The sequence below is a fragment of the Talpa occidentalis genome, unplaced genomic scaffold (assembly GCF_014898055.3).
Source record: "Talpa occidentalis isolate TD23 unplaced genomic scaffold, MPIMG_talOcc4v2.1 talOcc4.9, whole genome shotgun sequence".
Lineage (NCBI taxonomy): Eukaryota > Metazoa > Chordata > Mammalia > Eulipotyphla > Talpidae > Talpa > Talpa occidentalis.
This window is the reverse complement of record NW_023605305.1, coordinates 92,848,889-92,872,279: the sequence shown is the minus strand read 5'-3', so window position 1 is coordinate 92,872,279 and position 23,391 is coordinate 92,848,889. Positions and strand designations below refer to the sequence as shown.

Here is a 23,391-nt window from a genome sequence, read left to right as displayed (position 1 = left end):
AAGAACACTCCCAGGGGAAAACGGTATAAACAAAGGCCTGGAGGTTTAAGGGGAACAGGATAACCAGCGAAGTGAACAGAGTAGCATGCGACAGGAGTTCAGAGGAATAGAAAAGCCAGCGATGCCAGTGCCTGCAGCAGGCACCTCTCAACTCACCCACCTGCACGAGGCACCCAGCAACCTGCGTCCCCTGACGCTCTTCCTGGAGCCCAGGAGAGTTTGCCGTTCGTACTTATCCCCATGGACACAAGTCTGATGCCTGGGAAAGAGAAGTGTAAGTGAAAGCAGTAGGGGAAAAAAGGTTTTCTTTAATTTTATTTAAAATTCTCTAAGATATTGAGCTAAAAAGACCTAAGACCCTATTCAGTAACAACAACAACAAAAAAAATTGCTCATGCACCTAATCCATGGCGTAGGCTGGTGCTACAGATCTGGTAATGTATAAGATAGATCTGCCCATGCCCATACATTAAAGCACAGCACATAGGGAAGCAAGCCCCACAACTCTGCCTGGGGTCCAGCTTACCTGGCATGTTGAAGGGTAATAGTGGGACCCTACATGGTGCCCAGGGAATCAGCTGGTGGAAGACAACCCAGCCCAGCACTAGAAACAGAAATGAGAAGCTTCTGTGACACTTGCTTCAGATGCAGTGGAGAATGGATGAGGCAGAAATGCAGCATGACAGGGTTTGGAAAAGACTAGAATTAGTCTTAGAGCAATAGTGAGTTAGGTCAAAAACTAGAGGAATATTTTATATTTGTGAATGTGGCTTCATTTCCCACCTTTATCCCAGGTCAGCTTGACTTGAGGAAACAGCCCATATCAGCAACAAGGACTGTGGATTCTGTTTACCACCGCTACAACTCAAATAGCCAATATATTTCAAATGTACTATGGTGATGGACCTGATTTCTTTTTTAAAAAAATACAAACCATAGTCTTCAGGACAGAGTTAGCCCTCAGGCTAAAAATTCCAATTGCAAGTCTAACCCCAAGCCTTCCATCGAAAGAAACAGACCATCACCACTAAGTAAGTTCCTAACTCTTTCTTTTTTTTTTTTTTTTTTTTTTTTTTTTTTTTTTAAATTTTTTTAATAGAGGCATGCTTTATTTATTTGTTTGCTGGTTTGTTTGTTTGTTTGTTTTGTTTATACATGCACTGGGTACAGTCAGAAACATGGGAGGGTGAGAGAATTCACCAGAGCCAGAGCGGGGAGCAGAGCAGGCAGAAGGACCGAAGTACACTGCTGAGGGGAGCAGCGGGCGGCAGGAAAGGTCTGCGCACCATGTGGGACCCTCCTCCGGTGGCCGGGGAGCAGCCGGGGATCGAACCGGCGACGCAGAGGCCGCGCGCAGTTTTGCAACCCAGCGCTCAACCGCTGCGCCACCGGGGAGGCCCAAGTTCCTAACTCTTTCTATTAAAAGAAGTTGATATATTCAGCTGGGGACATGCTCTCTCAAAGTAAATCTTCAGATCTATATGCTATACCCAGAGGCAGCAACTTAGGAAACAAATCATCTCTAACTTTTAAAAAAGGGGTTATGATTTTGTTAATAAAAAAGATACAGAGTGAGGGGGAACCTTCTGGGGACTCAAGCACCTTTGAAAAGTGGGACTCTGCTGCCCCCTGCCTTCCACTATAGAAACTGCTCAGGATAAAACTGAAAATCACTATAAATCATTGAAGGACAGTATTGCTCACACATATATATGCAGCATACCCCAAAATCTAGGGGCTCCAAAAACATCCTTTATCACCTCAACCCTACTGACCCTGGACACTGGTGACTACATGCAGTGTAAGCACTGTGTGGCTCCCGTGGCGGCAGCGCACTAAGAATACCATGGTGCTGGCTTCCAGAATCTGCCCCTGCCTGTGTCCTTGTGGGAATAAGCCTGACTCCAGTCATCACCCCCACCCTGATGGAATCTCCAGCCCTCACCATCCGCACTTGACTTACACCTGGATCTCGCACCCGCCTTTCAACTCTAAATGACCAAAACCAAACTCATCATTTCCCCTCAAAAACCAGCTATTATGAGGGTTTGCTCCCATGAACTTGATTCCTTTTCATAGCTCTCCAGTCACTCAAGTTAAATAAATCTTTATAACAGCTTCCATTTTCTTTCCTCTTATAGGCCCCCTGAACCAAATGAACTAATTGCAGGCATCGCCTTCTTCTATGAACATCTTTCAAACCTATTGCCTCCTCTCTCATTACCCTGGGTGGAGCACCCCTGGGCCCAGGCTCTTTCTATCTGGAACGTTATACCGGCCTTCTAGTAGCAGGCTACAGCTACATATATATGTGTTCCAGTTTTCCTTTGCTCCAGTACATCTTACTACTGCTGACAGATTTATCTTCCTGAAGTACCTCTCTTGCTCAGCTCTCCCACTGTCCACCTCTCACCTCAGAATAAAATCCAAAGCCTTTATGCTGGCATTCAAGACCCTCCATGACCTGCCGCCCACCAGTAAGTAAGTGCCCTTCACTGTAGCCTGGGGAAGCGCACGTTGTTCCCGAGAGATGGTCTGCGATTTTCTTCCGTGCCATGTTTCTTGCTTGATTGCTCTTGATTACTCTTCCACCAGCACCTCCACTAACCCCAGTTCCTTATGTCCAAATAATTTGCATCTTCAAGTCCTAGGTCAAATATCCTTCTTCTACAAAACTTTCCCTAATTCCTTCAACTGGAACAATCTGTGTCTGAAGACCAAGCACATTCTTTTTGTTCCTTTCTTCAGTTCAAATGAGCAAATATTTACCAAGTTCCTACTGTTTATAAGAATATAATTTGGTCTGTGCACCCTGGGGCAAACAAAAACAGCACCTCTCTCCTTGTGTAATCCAATGTAATCACTTTCCAATTCACATTCTCTTTCTGTGCATATCTGACTTGCCATTCAGACTGAAATTTTCATAAGTATCAATGTTTCAATATTTCATTCCCTTTTCATGTCTCTCTCATACATAGTGCCTAGCAGATGCACTGCATGTGTTTATTATTCAATAAGCATTTGAATAAATTGATAAAAATATTACTAAACAGTTAAACTTCAGAGGCATTACTCACTTCCCAAATTCAAGTAACTTACTCTAAGTTTTAGACTCTAACAAATTCTATGGATTCCCTGATTCAAAAATAAATTCTTCACCATTTAAACTGTCCTTATAGCTTGTAATAGTTAAGTGCACAAGCTTTTGAATCTGCTAGAATGAGGTGTGAACTCCAACTCTGCTGTACTTACCAGCTGAGTTGACTGCAGTGACTAGGGCCCAAGGGAATCTTTTAGCCCCATGGAGCCCTTATTACCCTATGTGGGTTTGGGTGAAGATTAAATGACATCACAAATAGAAGGTATCTAACACAATCCTTGGAATTCCAACATTCCATAAATTGAGATGATTGTAATTTATCACAGTTATTATCCTCTGAATCATCACATATAAATATCATCCCCCAGAACATGTTGGAAAACTGACTCAACTATCTTTGCAAACCCGTCTTCCTGGCCATCTTCCACCACAGACAACTAGACATGGCCAAGTGACCAGTCTGGCCAGAGACATAAGCAGAACTCTGCCAGAGCATTTCCAGCAAAATCATTGCTTTCCCAGTAACAGAGACCAGTATGTCTGGGGCTGCCTTCTCCATCATCCCTTCTTCCTGCCTTCAATGTAGATACCTTACATGGACCTGCAACAGTGTCTTGAGCCCATGAGAGAAAGTTCAAATGAGTCCACATGCCAACCCAGACAACCCAAGCTGCTGAACCAATATCAGTAGTTAGGGTTCCAGATCTGTTCTAGGAGAGAAGCAAACCTTATTTATTTAAGCCAGTGTAAATCAGCTTTTGTACACTACAGCCAAACAATTAAAACTGATTCAACCTTCTAAAGTAGTTTAGGATATATGTAAAGAAATTATAAAAAGACAAATTAATATTAGCTCTGTCCTTCAAAGACTCTTCAATGCCTAAAAGTCAAATATTTTATCAAAACTTTGTATAGAAGGGTCTACCTCAAAGTCTAAGAAGGATTCAAATTAAACTAAGAATCATCCTAAAACTAATCATGGGGCAGGGGGAGCTAGAAGAATCCATCAAGAAAATCTTAATTTTTTTTTTTTTTTTTTTTTGTGGGACCCTCGCCGGCAGCCGGGAAACGAACTGGCACTGCAGAGGTTGCAGGCAGCCTCGCAGCCCAATACTCAACTGCTGTGCCACCAGGGGAGGCCCCTCTTTTTTTTTAAAGATTTATTTATGCATACAAGAGCTGGGGTACAGTCCGGAGGCGTGGGGGGTGAGAGGATTCACCAGAGACAGAGCGGGGAACAGAACAGGAGGATTGACTGAAATACGCTGCAGAGGGGAGCAGCAGGCAAGACAGGAGAGGTCTTCTGCACCATGTGGGCTGCTCCCTGGCCTGCGGGGGGCTCGAACTCGTGCTACTGTGGCTGCGGATTGCTTCATAGGTTGCGTTTTAACCCCTTGTGCCACCAGGAAGGCCCTAGAAAAACTTAATTTTCAAGGAATATTTCAGAATGATTACCATTTAGCTATATCTCCTACTCCACTCTCTACTGGTCCTGTATCTAAATAGCCATGGATAAAAACTGAGAGTTCAGGGTAACCATCTGGATTACCAGTGAGAAAATAAACAAGCCCTTTCACCTTTCACGGCAGATTTATTTCCCTGCCTGTTGACTTTGGACTTGACCATGTCTTGCTTCAATCAGTACGTTTAGGAATATAACAAAAGCAGAAGCTTGAGCTACACCGGCAAGATCGGGCTTGACTTTTTGCACATCTGCTTTTCACTGTGAACATGATTCAGGTAGCCACTGAGCCAAGGAGAATGAGAGATCCTGGGAACAGAGCTGGGTCACATCTGGAACTGGAAGCCAAACCTTGCTGAGCCAAACCATTATCAGTTTGATTCCAGTCAAACTCAGACATGTGAGAAAAAATAAGCACATGTGAGAAAAAATGAGTTATATGGCAGCATTTGGGGTAATTATATAATATTTATTTCCCTATTTTGGGATCTAAAGTGTTTCTCAACCAGGGACAATTTTGCCCCCAAGCAGATATTTGGACATGTTCTACTCATCTTAAGTTGGGGGTAGGGGTGTTACTCTATCTAGACAGCAGAGGCAGGAATGCTGACAAACAGCCCACAGTGCCAGGACAGCCCCCACCACAAGGAATTAACTCTGGTCCAAAAGTTAAGATCCTGAAGTTGAGTAACCCTGTCCTAACACAATCCAGTACAGACAAGAATGACATGTTCTTTCCCATTTTGCCTCAGCCCTCTGCTCCAACACGGGGACTCCTATGTGTCTGTGGCAGCAGTGACGGATGTCAATACATATTTACCAAGTACCCACCACCATTCTAGGTGTCAAGGATCCAGGGCTGAATTAAAAGAAAAAATTCCTGGTCTCATGTGACTTTCACCCACAGAAAAGTGATAAATGAATTTAGTGTCTTTAAATAGTGTTGAGTTTATAAAAGGTTTATGGGACAGAGCATGACAAAGTGGATAATCTCTGAGGAAGCTGCAGTTAACCTAGCTGAATGAGAAGCGGCCATGCAGAGGGTTGGGAAAAGAGCATTCTGGATAGAGAAAACAGTGAACCCATGGCCATGAGATGGAAGGAAGCGAGAGGTAACAGAGGAGCCGAGAAAAAGGCCAGTGTGCCAGTGGGTAATGAGTCAGGTGTGAGATGGGTCAGAAAGACATTTGAGGATGACACAGGGCATTGCTGGCCTGCTAGCAGCAGTAGCTTTGAATGAAATTCTGGAGACATCACACTGAAGGAGACCTCAGTGTTTGGTAGTGACAACGTGCAATGTAAGCAAATCCTTGTGCATATGTGGGACAACCCCTGGTAAGTATGGAGGCTGGAGTGGGGGTGTAGGAACTTTACAAGGAAACCAGAGAGAGTACGTTAGTGAGAGCAGGATTTTGAACTATTTTTCCTCCTCTATCCCATCAGTACCCACAGACAGCTGATTGATCCTAAAGAAACTTAGGGGCATGTTTATAACCAGAACAGAAAGTTATTCAACGCGATTTTTTCCACACAAAATCCTGTGCTTTCGTGTAATACTGCCTCTCTTGGTTCCTGGCAGGCCATTTCTTGAGAAGAAACAAGTTCAAGAACATAGCCTCCTCATTACTTTCTAATGAGAAGCCCAGCACTGTTCACACCAAATTTCCTCTTCTGGTGTTTTGGAGCGTGAAAAAAGCTAGAAAAAATTAGTTAGGATTTCTGAAGCAAAAGGGAAACCCCTAATATCTACAGACCGTGTTTTCTACAAGCTACACAGTACGTTAAAGGTGACTTTTGGGCCCTACATAATTTTGATTTATTGGGAAACCAATGTTGTCAGACAGACCTGAGTAAGTAGGTCATTTCCGAATTCTAATTGACTGTTGATCATCTGTTTAAGATTCCTGAGGATACAGATTGTGGCTGTTTTGCTCATAACTATCCTTAGCTCCTTGCAATAGTGTCTAGCACATAGTAAACACTTAGTATACATTAGATAAATAATGCTACACAAAAAATAAAGTCTCACAGTCTTATAAAAATTAAAGAGAAAACAAAGCAAATAAAATAGCTTGACGCATTTATTTTTAAAAGACCTGTAGTTAAAAAATAATAAAAAGGCCTGTATAATCATTGATACTTACTTCCAAGAGAAAGAAAACTATAACAGTCACTCATCCAACCAGTACAATTTTTGAGCATCTACCATGTGCCATGCATTGTACTTAATAAGGCTGGAGATAGAAACAGATGAGATGTGCAACTCTTCTCTAGTGCATACAAGAGAAAAACCTTTATAGTCTGGTTTACTGCTAATTGGAAGGAGAAAAGTCAGGAAAGCCCAGGAATGCCTCCTACAAGGTGGCATCTGAACTGACTCTTTGGTTTTGTGAAGTAAATCCCAGAGTCTTTAAGGGAACATACAGAGCTCAAATTCTATACCCAACTGCTCTTACTCTATCTAGTCCATTGGTACTCAACCAGGAGCGATTGTGCATCCCAGGGATATTTGCTAATGTCTGGATACAGTTTACATTGCCACAACTGGGATCAATTAAGTAGGGGTCAGCTGTGCTACTAAACATCCTTTAATGCATGGGACAGTCTCCCACAACATGAAATTATGCAGCCTAAGATATCACTTGGTGCCAAGATTGAATAGCTACAATCTATGAGAGAAGAATTAGTAAGGACCATGCAAATAAAAACACAAATACACCATTTCGTCAAGATTCTTCTAAGGCAGGGGCCTCCCTGGTGGCACAGGCGGTTGAGTGTCGCACTATGAAGCTGTCCGTAGCATCTGCAGTGTGGGTTTGATCCTGACCGGCCGGCAAGAATCCCACATGGCGAAGCCGACCTCTCCTGTCTCGCCCGCTGCTCCCCTCAGCAGTGTATTTCATCAGTCTGCCTGTTCTGTTCCCCACTCTGTCTCTGGTGAATCCTCTCACCCTCCCGCACCCTTGGCCCGTACCCCCATTCTTATATAAAAACAATAATAATAAAAAGATTCTTCTAAGGCAATTAATATGATGAGAACCATTTAATTGGCTGCCTCTATTTTAAGGAAATAAAGTACAAATAATAAAATAATCGATTAAATTTTGTGGATGACTGTGACTAAAGTACTTAATCTCATGATGTGTACAATTCAAATATTTATATTCATCAGTCATTTCCTAGCATTTCAGGTAAAACCCAGAATCTCAGGAAAACATTGCTTGATTAGAATTCCAAATTGAAGAATGTCATAAATAGAAACTGTATATTCTTTTTATACCATTCAGCTTCTGGGATGGAGAAGACTTTTAGCCCATTCCTTTTGAGTTTAAAATTACATTACATAGATAGTCATATGTTCAGCATCCTTTAGCTGGATATTTGTTCCCTGTAGGAAGTTTATAACTTATAAAAGGAGTTTTATGCAGAATACAAATTGGGAGCATTACATGAGTACCTCTTGAGGACACTGAGTTGTGCAAGCAACATCACTTTATCTGACGTAGTGGCTTTGGATTGGTTTATCTGTTCACCCTAGGGCTGTTTGGAATTACAGATCAGGGACATCACTGTCATGCCCCAGCTGCTGCAGAAAGCTACTGGAAGAAAAGAAGATTTATGAGTATTTTGGTTATACTGAACCAAGGATCCAGGAGTTATACAGCAGGGAGCCTGGTGGCTCTAAATTGTAGGCATTATGCAAAGAGAAAATGCAGAGTTGGGTGTCAAGGGAGCCTTCCAGGAGCAATAGGACATCTTTGTAAAATCTCCAAAGAATAAATTTAACAGTTATTAAAGAACACCACCCTGTTGTTGCAGACACTGAACTTTATGTCACAAGAAGAGATTCGAGGGATTTCAGGAAAACATCTGTCATTTAACAGTGATAGTGACCTCAGCACTGACAAGCAATTCAAATCCCCATTGAGGAGAGTTGCTTAACTCTTTGTGCATGGCTGAGTTTGGAGCTGTAACATCAATTATCCTTGAATTGAGGAGTCCTGGTGCTGATGGGAAAAGTTATTTGGAGTAAATATGATTAACTGGTACACAAGCCATTCAAGAGTTAGTTCCCTTCTATTATTTAAAATTATATGGTCATGGTTTGTTAATTTTGACCAAAATACGAGGAAAATGGATAAATGTAATCTTCAAAACAATTATAAAGATCAAAATTAGGTTAAAATGAGTTGGCAAAAAAATAAATTTCTGTATTAATTTCATATTAGGATTTAGTAATTTATTATTTCTAATTTAAATAAATTAGCTATCATATATAGGTAACGGTAGGAAACCAAAAATTTTAATGTTGACAATCAACTAAGCCCCCAAATTGTGTAGAAATACTCATTTAATCTTCATAACAACATGCAAAGAAGATAACATTATCTTCATTTCAGATAAGAAAACTGAGACTTTTCTCAGTTTAAATGTTTTCCCCAAGATGGACAGAACAAGAAAATGGTACAGCTGGGGTAAGGGATAGGAAGATCTGTTGAATTCCAAGACCAATCAGCTATGTTACACTATGTTACCATGAGAAATGACATTTTTGTGTCAAACTCTGGAATATTAAAACTCATCAATTGAAACAGAAAACACTAATACTGTAAGCTGATCATGAACTCCCTCAAGCTCCATGCCCAACTACTCAATTGCTTACTTGACATCATTTTCCTCACCTAAAGCTGCTCCTCTTCCTGTTTCTCCTACCTCAAGAATGTCAACATCTACCTAATAGCATAGAAACATGGACAAGAAAATACACAAAAACTATTAATGCTATTATTGCACAAAAACTATTAATAATGCTATTATCAGGTAGTTGGATTGATTCTAGGTGTTTCTTTAAAATTATGTTCATTATACTTCTCGGTATTTCCCAGATTTTTTTAAGCATTTACATTATAAACATGACCATTATATTCTTATTGACTAAAAAACAGAAGTTAAAAATAAATTTACTTCCACAATATAACTTCCCTTCTCACATGGAAACATTCTTTGGGTATACTTCTAGATTTTTTCCTACGTAAAAGCTATTTTGTTTTTATGCGTTTTTATGCAAATATGTAATTTGGAATTTTTTTCCTAAGCAAAACTGTATGACATATAGTGTAACTTTTTTTTTCTTTTAATATCTTGACTTTCCATATCAAAACATACAGATCTTAATGCCTCTATAGTATTCAATTATAATAGCTATACCATAATTTATTTCCATTATTGTTGAATATTTAGATCGTTTCCAATTTCCACTACCAATAATGGTAGGAAGACTTTTTTTTTTCCTAAATACTCTGCATCTGCAATTCTTAGGCACCCGTTTTTTTGCCACATTTATCATCTCTGGGGTGGGTTGCATCTCACAATTAATGGCATCCTACCACCACTATCAGCCAGAAAATATTCATTATATAAAAACCTTTTTTTTAACACCTTCTGAAATAGTAAAATAAAGTGTTTTTTAAAAAAGCATTAAGCCTTTATATATTTTAATCAAATGACATGTTACCGTTAGTGTTGCACTGATGTGCTTTCAAGCATTTCTAATTTCAGGCAAATGAGAGTTGTAAGTGGAAAACCTGGGTCAAAATAGTATGTGGACTTTAAGTTTTTGCTAGTTACTTCCAAACTGCCCTCCAAATAAGGTAAAACAACTCACTTGGCCAACCATCTGGGAGAGGACCTGTTTTCCTCACCAAAAATACCATAAAACTTTTGATTACTTATCAACATAATCATACAAATTGAAGCTATTAATTGATTTAGTCTCTAATCTCACACATACTGTGCTTTTTAAATCTTCCCCTTCCTTACTTCTCTTTCAATTTTATTTAGGGTGCCTTTCATCCTGTAGTTTATGCACCCAATTTGTTAAATTTTTTCCTTATTTTCTGGAGTTTATTATATCCTGCAGAGAAAAACCTCCACACCAAAATTATTCAAGAAGATGGTCTCTAATCCACTTGAATATTTGTGTATAGTGTAACATAAGAATCTGCCTTCCCCAGTGTGACTAGCCTGTCTCCAAAACATAAACCGGCTTATCTTTTACCTGAACCAAACTGTTATTTTTATAACATACTATTTATCTAGGTATTATGTAAGAACGTTCCTTTAATGTTTCATTGATCTAAACTTAATGTGTTACTGTGGTTTGGTTGCATGTTGCTAGTAAGAAAACATAAGCCAAATTTTCCCCATTGTTCTGTTTTGTAGGGTTTTCTTACTTATTTTGCAAATCAATTTCTGAATTAGCTTAAATAGCTCACATACTACAGTAGTACTTGAATATCCATTTCCCCCTTTTGCTGTAATAGAACCCTGCCACTCAGACAGAAACATGGCCATACACGACTAATACAATTCACACAGCCTTCTTGGTAGTTGTGTGTTCATATTGTTTTAAGCAATGGGATTATACAGAAATGTAGGTGCAATTCTGGGAACTGCTCTTCAAGTGAAGGTGTGACTTTCTTCTCTTCTCCCTCACCACTTACTGGAATAGTTTGGATGACTGAAGATTAGTGGTTCTATAGATGACAGAACATTGTATCAGGTGTACCAGTCTCTGATAGCTGGAAGCTCACCATTCCTGCATTGCTCACCTGAAGTTTTATGAGAGGAAGATACTTAAATCTTGCTTTAGCACTGTTATTTTTAACTTTCTCTCACAGCCAATCCTAAGGGACAAAATCTCACTGGAATTGTAACTTAGTGAATTCTTTTAAAAATTGGTATGTAGGGCCTCCCTGGTGGCGCAGCGGTTGAGCGCTAGGTTGCGAAGCTGCCAGCAGCCTCTGCATTGCCGGTTCGATCCCCGGCCGCCAGGTGAGGGTCACACATGGCACGCAGACCTCTCCTGCTGCCCGCTGCTCCCCTCACCAGTGTACTTCATCAGTCTGCCTGCTCTGCTCTCCGCTCTGACTGGTGAATTCTCTCACCCTCCCGCGCTTCTGACTGTACTCAGTGCTTGTATAAATAAATCTTTAATAAAGAAAAAAATTTGATATGTGAATATTGAGTTTTTATAAACAAGAATGTTTATTTCTTCACAAATTTTACACCCTTCATTAAAATGTAGTTTCCCTCAGATGGATTTTATTCCTAGGTAGTAGAGTTCAGAATTTTAATGGCAAGTAGGATTAAAACTGTTTCCAATTGAATTCTACATTCAAGATATTTCCCCCTAACTTTAAAAACTATCTTCCAGCATCCTAAAGTACAGATGACAAGAATAAAATCAATCTTACCTTTTTCCCCTTATGGGCAAATTGTTTCTCATTAGACAATTTGAGATTTTTCTATTTCTCTTGAGATTACAGAAATTTAGTCAGGATCTTAAGTACATGTTTCCTTTTTCATTTTTGCTTAGTACTCGGGACGTTTGAAGTCAGATTTTTGTTTCCGCTACTTTTTTCTTCCATTTTGTTTCTAGTCTCAAATTCTGGAACTCCCATATGTACATTCATTCAAAAATATTCATTGAGCACTTACCATGTGTGCGACACTGTGATCCAGACCACCTATTCAATGTTGAATTTTCTCTCTGAATCCTACCAAGTTTGACCTTAAATGGATGTAATTCCACTGGATCTTTTCTCTTAATGTCCATCTACTTGACCATTTTTTTTTTAAATTCGAGGAATCCCTCAGCTCATAATTTCAGCTCAGTAGTTTTTATTCTCAACCGTGTTTGTTCAACTGGCCTGAAATAGATATTTTTGCTTTTAGCAACTTTTTATTTCTAAAATATTTTTCCAGTAGTTTGCATTTTATAAACTAGTACAATAAGCTCTGTAATTTCTTAAGATTATGATGTAATACTAAATCTGAGCATTAACTATAAAACCATTATCACTATTAATGACTAGTAAGACTAATTACTCTTTTTTGCTCTGCATTTTCCCCCAGAAATTATTTCTGCTTGCTAAATTTACTATATTCTACATTACTTTTCTTTTTTTGAAGATTTATTTATTTATACAAGTACCGGGGAACAGGCCAAATATGCGGGAGGGTGACAGGATTCACCAGAGACAGAGTGGGGAGCAGAACAGGCAGATGACAAAATATACTGCTGAGGGGAGCAGCGGGCGAGACAGGAGAGGTCTGCTGTGCCATGTGGGACCCTCGCCAGCTGGCCAGGATTGAACCGGCACTGCAGAGCCTGCAGACAGCTTCACAGCGCACTGCTCAACCACCTGAGTCACCAGGGAGGCCCTACGTTACTTTTCTTTAAATATTTATTGCTTCTCAGTTTTGTCTGTCTACATCGGTAAACAAAAACCTAGCAGTCAGCAAACTTATTCTGAAAAGAGCATTTTACATTTTAGGCTTTGAAAGCCACACATGGCTATCTGCCACATAATTCTTTTTTTCTACTTCCTTTAAAATGTAACATCTATTAAAAAAAATAGATGGTAGTTTGTCAACTACTATTCACTATTGTTACCTGGAGATTCTTGGTTTGAGTGAAATTCCCTGGCAGATTCTAATTGTAAGGAATTTAGCACTTTAATTGGCGAGGAAAGAGGGAGTATAGTCAGTAGGGAAAATGGGAAATAGAGTCACCAACCTCTTCTTTGTTGGCCTACGTTCTAAGTATGAGGAACCAGCATTCATTGTGGTAGCTAACCATGAACATCTAGGGTATTGCTACACTTCAATGGCACTTACATATGTTCTGGGAGTCTACAGTGTCTGAAGACTGTTTGGGCAAATAGCAAGCTGTTAGAGCTTTAGCTTGGAGGAATTCTACGGACCTTCATCTCTGAGCTAGTGCCTGACCTAACTATTCAGCCCTTTAAAATTGTACTTACCCACCCAGTCTCCTAGCTGCCTCTAAAAATGGAGGTGATTCCTTAATTTTCATCTGTATGTATCCTATTCTTAGGTCTCTTCGTTTCACCAAGATTTGGTTTCTTGTTTTGTAATTTCCAGAAATGCCTTACAGCATCCTTGTCATCTTTTTAATGTGGTTGTGATCTTTTATTACCATAATTTTATCATTCAGTATCTTCTGTAATCCCAATAGAACTTTAGAAGATAACATCTTGAATCAAGTATGACATTTTCATCTGGAACTCCCCAAAATCACTTTTTATATTCACCAAATTACTAAGATCCCTGTAGCAGCCCACCACACTCCATGCTGTTTCATATCTCCTGGTCACCAGACGGACTATCACTCATCATCATCACTATCTCACTTTATACCTAATATACGAAGTATTTTTTTTTTTAAACAAAAACAAAAGCTAGGGAAACTCCCTGGTGGTGCAAGGGGTTAAGATGCAACCTATGAAGCTATCTGCAGCCACTGCAGCATGAGTTCAATCCCCAGCCAGGGAGATACCCACATGGGGCAGCAGACCTCTCCTGTCTCACCCGCTGCTCCCCTCTGCAGTGTATTTCAGTCTGCCTGTTCTGTTTCCTACTCTGTCTCTGGTGAATCCTCTCACCCCCCCACACTCTGGCCTGTACCCCAGTTCTTAATAAATCTTAAAAAAAAAAATAGCTAGGGATATCAGAAGGGAAAAATGGGAAACAGCTAGTATGATCATTTCTTGGGAGGCCTCAAATAATGGTAGCATTGACTTAATTTATCACTATTAAGAATCTACCTTCCATCCTTGCAGACACCCTGATTTTGTAGGGATTCTGCTCTCAGGATAGACTATAATCACCATATGAAGTCAAATTACTAATTTATAATATGAAGTGTAACTGTCACATGCATCATTAAGACTTCTGCCAGCAAGAGTAAGGCACTTTTTATCCATCAGCAGATGTCAAACTATAACCAAAAATTTGCTGGTTATAAATCCCTCTGAATCATATACTTAAAAATGGCAAATCTTGGTAACATGATAAATTTTAAAAGAATTTTACATATACATAAGAAATATTTGTATTCAAAACAAACACAATGTTAAATGATGTCTGATAAGTTGATCTGATAGTATCTGTCTCAACAAAACAACAATCTTGCCAATGAAAACAGAATTCTCAAATAGATTTTAACATGCACCATCAACATTTGCTTTAGTTTTTTTTAATAGGTCCATGAATTTTGGTATATGAATTTCTATAATTTTTTGTTATTTTCACCTTAGTATTAAAGATTTTTTATATATTATGTAATCTCATATAAATTACAATAGATTTTATCTTATTACAAAATACAGATTTTATTACAAAATGGAATCTCTAGATGTCATAATATAGTTAGCTTACAGTTAAATATTGGCAACTCCAGGAACCACTCTGTCTCCTAGAGCAAGAATCATAAATTCAAATGTTTACGGGTCAGAAGTTAAGACAAAGTGTTAAGACTTAAGATATGAAAAAGAGTGGGAAAGGAAGCAAGGAACAAAACACATAAAGCCACAGGCGCCAAGAAAAAGGTGTCATATTGACTGGTATGGGAAGCCAATGAATAATTTCTAATAGGGGACTGACATATGAGAGATTTTGTTATGTGGGAAAACTATTCTTATTATTACTCCATGATGTGATTTTAAGAATGAGTATTCTAATGGAATAAAAAGAACCCAAATAAAAATAAAGCCCAGTTACCTGACTCTATAGGTCTGTTACAGGTCATTCCAATGCTTTCATAAAATATCTTGGAAAAATCCCCACACCTTACCTGTCTTTTAATTAAAGGGCAGAAGCTCTCAATTTGACGTAGGAGAGTTGCAGGCACTAAAAATTTGTTTGGGGGCCCAGTCAATATTCTCAAAATGCAATCACTACCCACTAAAATCAGAATCACCTGGTATCTATTAAAAATACATCATCTCCAAAGAATAGGACCTCGTAATTAAATCTAGGGTCAAGGTCCCAAACCCTCACTTACACAAAAATTTAATACTACCCTCATGTTTCCTCAGAAAATTCTCTTCTAACATTTAAGGTAATCAGAGGGATAAAGATTCATTCAGTCAAGGAGAGCGGACAGATACAAGTTAGAGAGAGTAAAGGTCCACTGAACACAAACTGGTCGGAAATAGAACAGTATGATAAAAAGGAGGAAAGCTACCAATACAGCAGGCCTGACTGTTATGAGGAATTTGGAATGTACAGGTACGAGGAAGCAGGAGATACTAGCACTGTTTTAACTACATTTTGAGAAGGTACTTCTATATGGAAAACTGAGTCTAACAGGATAAAAATCAAAAGCCCGATTAGTTAACAAGGTATTTCAACAGCCCAAAAAAGTGATGATGGTGATTTGAGCTGAGTCAGTAGCAGTGGAGGTGTAAGAGTGAGCATATAAATTTCTGAAGTAGAAACACATACATACTTTCCAGTAAAATAGAGGTAGGAGGTGATAAAAAAAGGAAAAATAGAGGATAGCCCCTAAGTATCTGGCTTAAAGAATTGTGTAGATTGTAAATAAATTTCTCTGATTATTAGAACTATGTAATTAGCTTTTTAATAAAGAAAACAAATGATGTTTGGGTAACAGAGGCTGAAAAGTTATTAAAGATCTCATATAACTCCTTATTACAAAAGTATTGAGAATATAAAACACTAAGATGACAGAAATTAATCTCCCTACAAACTAAACTGTCCATCTACAAATAATCCAATAAGATACATAAATTTGAATTTCTGAATCAAGCACAATAACAAAATACTTTATTAATACCTTGCAAATAAGCTAGTCTGAATAAATATTCTTACATGTTTCTCACAAAAGTTACTACTTAGATGTTCTTTCCTATGTCTCAATTCTAAAACATTTACTTGGAAGTTGTTACACAGGATTTTTGTTACACAGAATTCTTTCCAAAAGTTTCACATCTCAAAATTACCAAACACTCTTTTAAAAAACAAAAACACAATCCCCCCCCACACTTAATGCCAAAAGAACCCATTAATTCTAACCTAAAGCTATCTATTCTTTTACCTCAGCTCTTCCACAAATATTTTAAAATAAAAGAGAAACAAGAGAGTTGATCAAATCCTACTGCCCTTAAAATATGAACTCTTAAGCAAAGAGACTTTCTTAAGTCTTTTTAATCTTCATTTATTTTGTTTCAAATCCCAACAAGTGGATATAAATGCCTAGCAAATTCTCCCAACTAAAAGATAAGCAAACCTAGTCTACAACAATAAACCCTAATTGGCCAAAATAAACCAATTTTTAGAAGTTTTACTGCATGCAAAGAGAAAAATTATCTATAAAATTCCATACATACATCTACTTAATGCCTTAAAGTTACTTAATATTCCCATATTCATTTGATGTCTCGAAATTTCAAGAAGATAATTTCACTGAATGAGTCCCCTCTCTTGAAAGAGGCCAGAGTAAAGACTTGAAGAAATAATTGTTTTCAGTAACTCAGATGGTTATTTGAAAACAGATGATATATCTTCTCATCTTTTCTCTCTGAATAGGCAAGCACATGAGCCATTAAAAATTAAAAATGAAGAGTATTATGTGAGAAACTTTTTTTAAAAAAAGTGTTTCTTGGTTCTTCAACCAAAAATGGACATGACAAAAGAATACAACTATGAAAAATTATTTATATTCAAATGTATTTTCAAGAAGATTTCAAGTTGACAGAGGCACAGAGATAAGAAATGAAAAAACAAGTATAAACAGGTCAGGTTTGACTGACCTCTATTTGAAATGTTAAAAAAATATTTTAGTCAAACTTTTTAAAAATATGATAGAGATAATTTTTTAATTCAAGTCTTCTCAATTATCTTGAAATACTTGAGTTGAACTCATACATTAAGGCAAATCCTAATTTTAAATACTCATTTAATTGAGGAACTCTGATTTAAAATTGCTAATCCAGGGAGAAAGTTTTTGTACAAAACATTTTATTGCTACAAAGGGAAACATGGTCACAAAAAGCCTTTAAGCGTATCTCAACGCAAATTACTATTCAATGTCCAATGCAGTAAAAAAATACACAGTCAGCACAAAATACTTGCCCAATTTATCTCTTCTAGGGTAAGTATTCAAAACATTAATGCACACTTGAATATATACTCCCAAGAGCAGCATTTAAGTTTAAATGATTAGGATATACTAACAATACACACCTGTCATCCTTAACACCAATAAAGTAATAAAAATTAAGCCTAAAAATTATACAAACAATTTACTGAATCTAAGTTTGGTAGCTATAAAAACTAAACTAAAATAGCCTTACCTTCATTTTATTAAACAAATGCCAAACATTTAAAAATTATATAAAATAAAATTTAATATGTGGAATGCATGCAACATGGATGTTAACTCATTTTTATTAAACTATTGAAATTCTTACCCTTTTCCACATTAGGACAGAAATTTAAAGCTTCTTTTAAATCTAATACCTTATATTTAATTTTCTTCAGGTTGGTCAACAGAAGGACTGACAGTTTCCTCCTTTGTTTCTTCTTGCCCTACTTCCTCCACTTCCCCCCCTCCCTCTTCTCCACCTCCCACCGCTTTCTCTTCCTCCAGTGTGTCCCCACCAGCTGCTGTGCTGCCTCCTACTTCCTCTTCTCCTCCACCTTCCCCCACTTCTTCTACTTCCTCCACTTCCTCTGCTTCTCCTGCTTCCTCTTCTTCCTCCTCTTCTTCCTCCTCCTCTTCTTCAATGGGTTCATCAATCTTTTCTTCCTCCTCCTCATCTCCTTCTATTTGTTGATCTTGAGAATGATCCTGAATTTCAAAAGGATTCTCACCCTAAAAACATCGAGAAACAGCTCTTAAAATCAGCACATCCGTGTTTATAACACTGAAATGTCTTATTTTCTCTGTCATTAAAAATAAAAACTATTTGGATTTTTTTGATTTTTGAAAAATTCATTAAAATATTTGTTAAGTACCTATTTTATGCCAATGTGAATATAAAAATTATTTAAGCCATTACTTTATACATCAGAAGCTAAAATTCCTCAACATTTTAGCTTAATGCCTTCTTAACTGAATTTCTAAAATCACACATCTATACAAAGCTAAATATGTGGATTTTGGTGGAAACAAAGCATATGAAAAACAAAGATTAACGTTCACTTAAATATACCAGTATTCAATGTAGTACTCTGCAGAACGTTTAAAAACTCAAAAGAAAATCAGGTACTTTTAAAAAAATCAAATGAAAATCATGTACTTATTATATATCATGTCTTAGATTTAAAATCTACACAAATCTTTAATTCAATAAACAGTCACAGATACAATTTTATTTTACTATTTTAATTTATTTAAATACTTAAATTATGCATCTAAATTAAGTCTCATAAACTGGACCATGTCAAAAGTCCATATTAATGCATAAGAAATGAAAAGGTAGTGAATATTATTAATTAAGAAAGTCAAAGACTGGGGCCTCCCTGGTGGCATAAGGGTTTAGGCACAGCACTATGAAGCAATCCACAGCCTCTGCAGCACGAGCTCAATCCCCAGCTGGCCAGGAAGCTACCCACATGGTGCAGCAGACCTCGCCTGTCGTGCCCGCTGCTCCCCTCAGCAGTATATTTCAGTAGATCTGCCTGTTCTGTTACCTGCTCTGTCTCTGGTGAATCCTCTCTCACAAACACCCCCTGCCTCAACACCTCTGGCCTTACCCCAGTTCTTGTATGCATAAATAAACAAATCTTTTAAAAAAAAAAAAAAAAGAAAGAAAGTAAAAGACTGGTACTGCCCTTTAATCAGGTTAGGTATGTGCAGGATAAACTGACGTAACAAGAGAAGGAATACTAGTCAAGGAGCTAATCTAGTAGTCTAGGGAAGGAAAGTGTAAATGATGTAGTGACACCATTAACAGAACAGGTCAATTAGGATTGGGAAAAAGCAGCAGCAGATAACTAGAATTTAAGATAACTAAATGTCTAAATAAGCAGCTATAAATATGCCACTCAAAAAAGAGAGTTCAAAGTAAACATTAAGACTTGTGAATTACTTGTACTGAGCAATACCAAAGCCAGCAGATTAAATGGGAAAGAGCCAGGAGTGGGGCTATGGAAATAAGTGAGGGACTGAGATCAAAACCCTATGAAAATGGGGGTAGAGTTAGGGCAATAATACTCAATGAAGGAAGAAATCCAGGATAGCAAAAGTATCTGGCAAAACAAAGATTCAAGAGTAAGTGATAGATGAACAGTGTCAACCGATACAGGTAACAGTGGAAAAGAACTGAAAAAAAAAATCACTAATTATTAAAGCTAAATGAGAGTACTAGAAGGATTTGTTACACTACCTCCTTTAATTTTTGTATATTTAAAACAAACAAAATGTCTTAAAAAATTTGATATGAGGTCCTCCCTGGTGGCACAAGGGGTTACGTTTCAGCACTATGAAGCTATCGCCAGCCACTAAAGTGTGATCCCTGGCCAGGGAGCTGACCCACATGGTGCAGCAGACCTCTCTTGTCTCGCCCGCTGCTCCCCTCAGCAGTGTATTAATTAGTGGATCTGCCTGTTCTGTTCCCCACTCTGTCACTGGTGAATCCTCTCACCCTCCATACCTTTGGCCTACACCCCAGTTCTTATATGCATAAATAAATAAAATAAATCTTAAAAAAATTTTTATATGAAAATCTCAAAACAATTTCAAAAGCATAAGTGGAAGTTAGATAGCAGTGACTGCTCAAGATCAATCTTCACAATTTTCTCTAAAGATACAGCTGCAGTCCCATATTCTGAGATTTTAATTTAGTCAAGTACAGGAACTCTTGCTAAAAATACAAATTCCTGATTCAATTTCAGACCTCCTGAATCAAAATTTCCAGGGGAGAAGTCTGGCAATCTACACATTCATGAAGTATTTCAGGAGATATTATTTATCACAGATGTCTAGAAGTCTAATTCAGGTCTTTAGCGGCTTTGTTTTTAGGTTCAGAGTTGATTTTAATTACCTATCTCCTACTGAGAACTATTAAAGAGTGAATAATGTAAGGCAGCATAGAGCACAATGCAGAGAAAACCTCCCTTTTCAAGTATGTAGTAGCTAGAACAGGTAAAACAGGGAAACTTTTCCTAGGAAAAGTTAAGTGATTTTTAGTTTAAGGAACTCAGAAGCATATCTTGGGGAATAGAAAAATAATAAACACGAAAAATATCAGATGCTAATAAGGAAAATACACACATGAAGGGCAAAATGGAACATTTTCATTTTTTTATGGTGTAGGAATGATATATAAATCTAACACAGAAAGATGAAAACATAGAATTCACATTTAATGGAAGTGATGGGGACAGAGATGAAATCTGCACATATGAAGAATGGAGAATCTGAAATAATCTTTACAGGAAGCACACTACATTAGAAGTAAAATTACTGTGAATTTCAATAAAACCAGCAAATATTGCACTGATATAATTCCATTAAATTTTTAGTAAGACAGTTAATAAAGCTAACCACAGATGGTACAGTGCTGGGAAGTAGTAAATAGTAGCAGAACAATTAAGTAAGGAATTTTAAAATGGCAGCATTACATTGTTATAAGGGCTGACCATGAGCATCTAGGTCAAGTAGTGAAGACAGAACAAGTTGTGACAGTTGGAAAATTGGGAGAAATCGATAAACTGATGATCTTCATGGGATAAATATTTAAAAGGGTATATTTTGTCAGAGTACTTAGTAGTGAAACAATTTTAAGCCATAACTAAAGCTGACCATGAGAAGAGGATGTTCTAGGGAATGACAACAAGGAACAATGTAGACAAGAACTCTGAAAGGGGGGAAAAAAATCACTGAGTAATGTGCTTGAATTTTAACACATATATGAAGTTAAACATTCTTGTTCGATAGGCTTGGACATAAACTGAAATTATATTTCTAATGTGTTCCCAGGTAATGCCAATACTGTTGGCCCATGAATCTCATTTACAGAAATGAGGTTCTAGATTTTTCCTTAGTTCAGGTACTTTCTCCACAATATGCACATGAGCGAGATACATCATATATATATATATTCCATGCAGTGACTCTAAAATGCATCTCCAAAATACTACCTAGAAACTAGAATTTGTATTCCTTTCCCTTGACCATATACTTTTATTATCAATAGAAACCATCAACTTCTCAAAAGTTTATGAAATAGGAAGGATAAAAATCTTCTTTTTAAATAATTTAGCTATGGTGTGTTTATCTTTCTGATGCCCTATCTCCCAAAAAATTGGATTTCAATTAGAGCTGCATTCACTTTTAAAAGAATTGTCAAGAATGTAGTAAACAGTGACAAACAAATCAGATTAACAAATGATTAACAAATCAGAAAACATGCCTTGAGGAACCGAGATTTATTCAGCTTGTATGTGACTGGGTTGAGGGATTATTTAATGGCCATTTAATATATGTCAGGCTTCTGCACAGAGTACCTATTAATTACCTTAATAGCCAAAGTAAACAAAACTCCTCTTATCTATAAAAATTTAGTTAATATAATTCAGATGTAAATATGCAACAATAATAGCCCTCTTCAGCATAGGATAATTTCATAAATGAGGTATGACCTTACAAAACTAACTCAATCTCAAAAACTAAGCTCTAAAATTTTTTTTTATTAATCTCCTGATGAATAGCAAGTTCTTACTTATACAGTAAGTGTTCAAAATATATACAATACTTATGTAATAAGGATTCCTGCAATACATGGGCGAAAGTTGAGAAACAGTGTGACAGGTATACCTAATAGTTCATATCTGAGTTTCCTAACATTAGGGGTAAATCTCTTTCTCCTTGTCTCAGATTCCATTAGGAAGCTTTTCTGAAGCAATGTATCTGATGACTACCTATTTTTCCCCAACTTTTATTCAAGGAAGAGTGATGACTTATCTAATTAGTATGCCTAGAAAAAGGGCTGGGCATACACAACCCAATTCATTCTGGGACCCCTCTTTTGGGTCTTCTTAGCAACAAAAAGATATACCCTAATCTGTTCTGTTATGGGGTAAACTAGAAACCATCTAGTTGAACTGGTAACAGTTGGGCTGAGATAAGTCTCTGATTTAGAAGTGAAATATGAGGCCACAATAACTACATATCTAAGACATATCCTCCATGGCATCCTTTTATTTTAAATCAAGAGTAAAACTGGCATTATGACTTTCTATCAGATTGCTGGTATATTGCTCTAATAAGCCACAGATAGAAAATGGATGAAACAGTTTATTGTTCCCTCTCCCTACAAATCCCAACAATTAGGAAAAGTGTTTGACCTTTATTCAAAATATTAAGTAATATTCTTACTAATGTACTATTTAAACACCACAGTTACTGTTACCGATTATAATATTTAATATAACATAAAAAGCTTTTGCACTAAAACTAAAATCTTACCTTAATAAAACGTTCATATCGTGCCTTCACTATCGGATTATTTAAAATGCTTGTAGCAGTCAAGACACTCTCTCTTTTGATTTGTTCCTTGTAAGCCTATGAAAAACAGCACATGGAGATGTTGAAACCCATACCATAAAAAAATACTATATTATATGCTCAAATCCTTAATTTATTTTGTGGCATGTTAGGTTCTAAAAATTAACAGCTTCTATAACCACAATCTAAATCATCTATGGATTAAACCAATGAAGGGTCAATAAACTGATCAGCTTCAATGAAAAAAAATTCTGTCACCAGTATACCAACTAGTGTAAGTCTAGGTCCACAGGACAGTTGCTTTCTCTTCTTTTTACTCTTTCCCAGCCCCAACTACTTCACCAATTATTTTCATGCAATCAAAAAAAAAAAAAAAAATATTTTTCGTAATTCTAGCAGTTAGTTTTCCTTTGAGCTATAGTTATGACAAGACTGTATGATATTGGGCTGTCAAAAAAGTTACAATATATTTTTTGTTTTTTCAAACAA

The 23,391-nt window shown here is 37.3% G+C and overlaps 1 protein-coding gene and 1 long non-coding RNA gene across 5 annotated transcripts in view; both read right to left on the bottom strand.

Moving 5' to 3' along the window:
- LOC119235710 (uncharacterized) overlaps positions 1–3,321 on the bottom strand; it is a 101,086-nt gene extending 97,765 nt beyond the window's left edge. For both annotated transcript variants that reach the window (XR_005122895.2, XR_008550332.1), the window contains exons 1-2: positions 3,253–3,321; positions 161–259 (exon numbers count right to left, since the gene is read on the bottom strand). This is a non-coding gene — a long non-coding RNA (uncharacterized LOC119235710). The remainder of the gene's footprint in view (positions 1–160; positions 260–3,252) is intronic.
- Positions 3,322–12,766: 9,445 nt separating this feature from the next.
- Positions 12,767–23,391, bottom strand: part of ZNF326 (zinc finger protein 326) — a 44,148-nt gene continuing 33,523 nt past the window's right edge. For 2 of the 3 annotated variants that reach the window (XM_037498194.2, XM_054690803.1), the window contains exons 7-8: positions 22,864–22,959; positions 12,767–18,264 (exon numbers count right to left, since the gene is read on the bottom strand). In XM_037498194.2, the coding sequence (XP_037354091.1) occupies positions 17,917–18,264; positions 22,864–22,959 (444 nt within the window). In that variant the 3' untranslated portion in view covers positions 12,767–17,916. The remainder of the gene's footprint in view (positions 18,265–22,863; positions 22,960–23,391) is intronic. The other variant, XM_037498193.2, reaches the window with a different exon arrangement.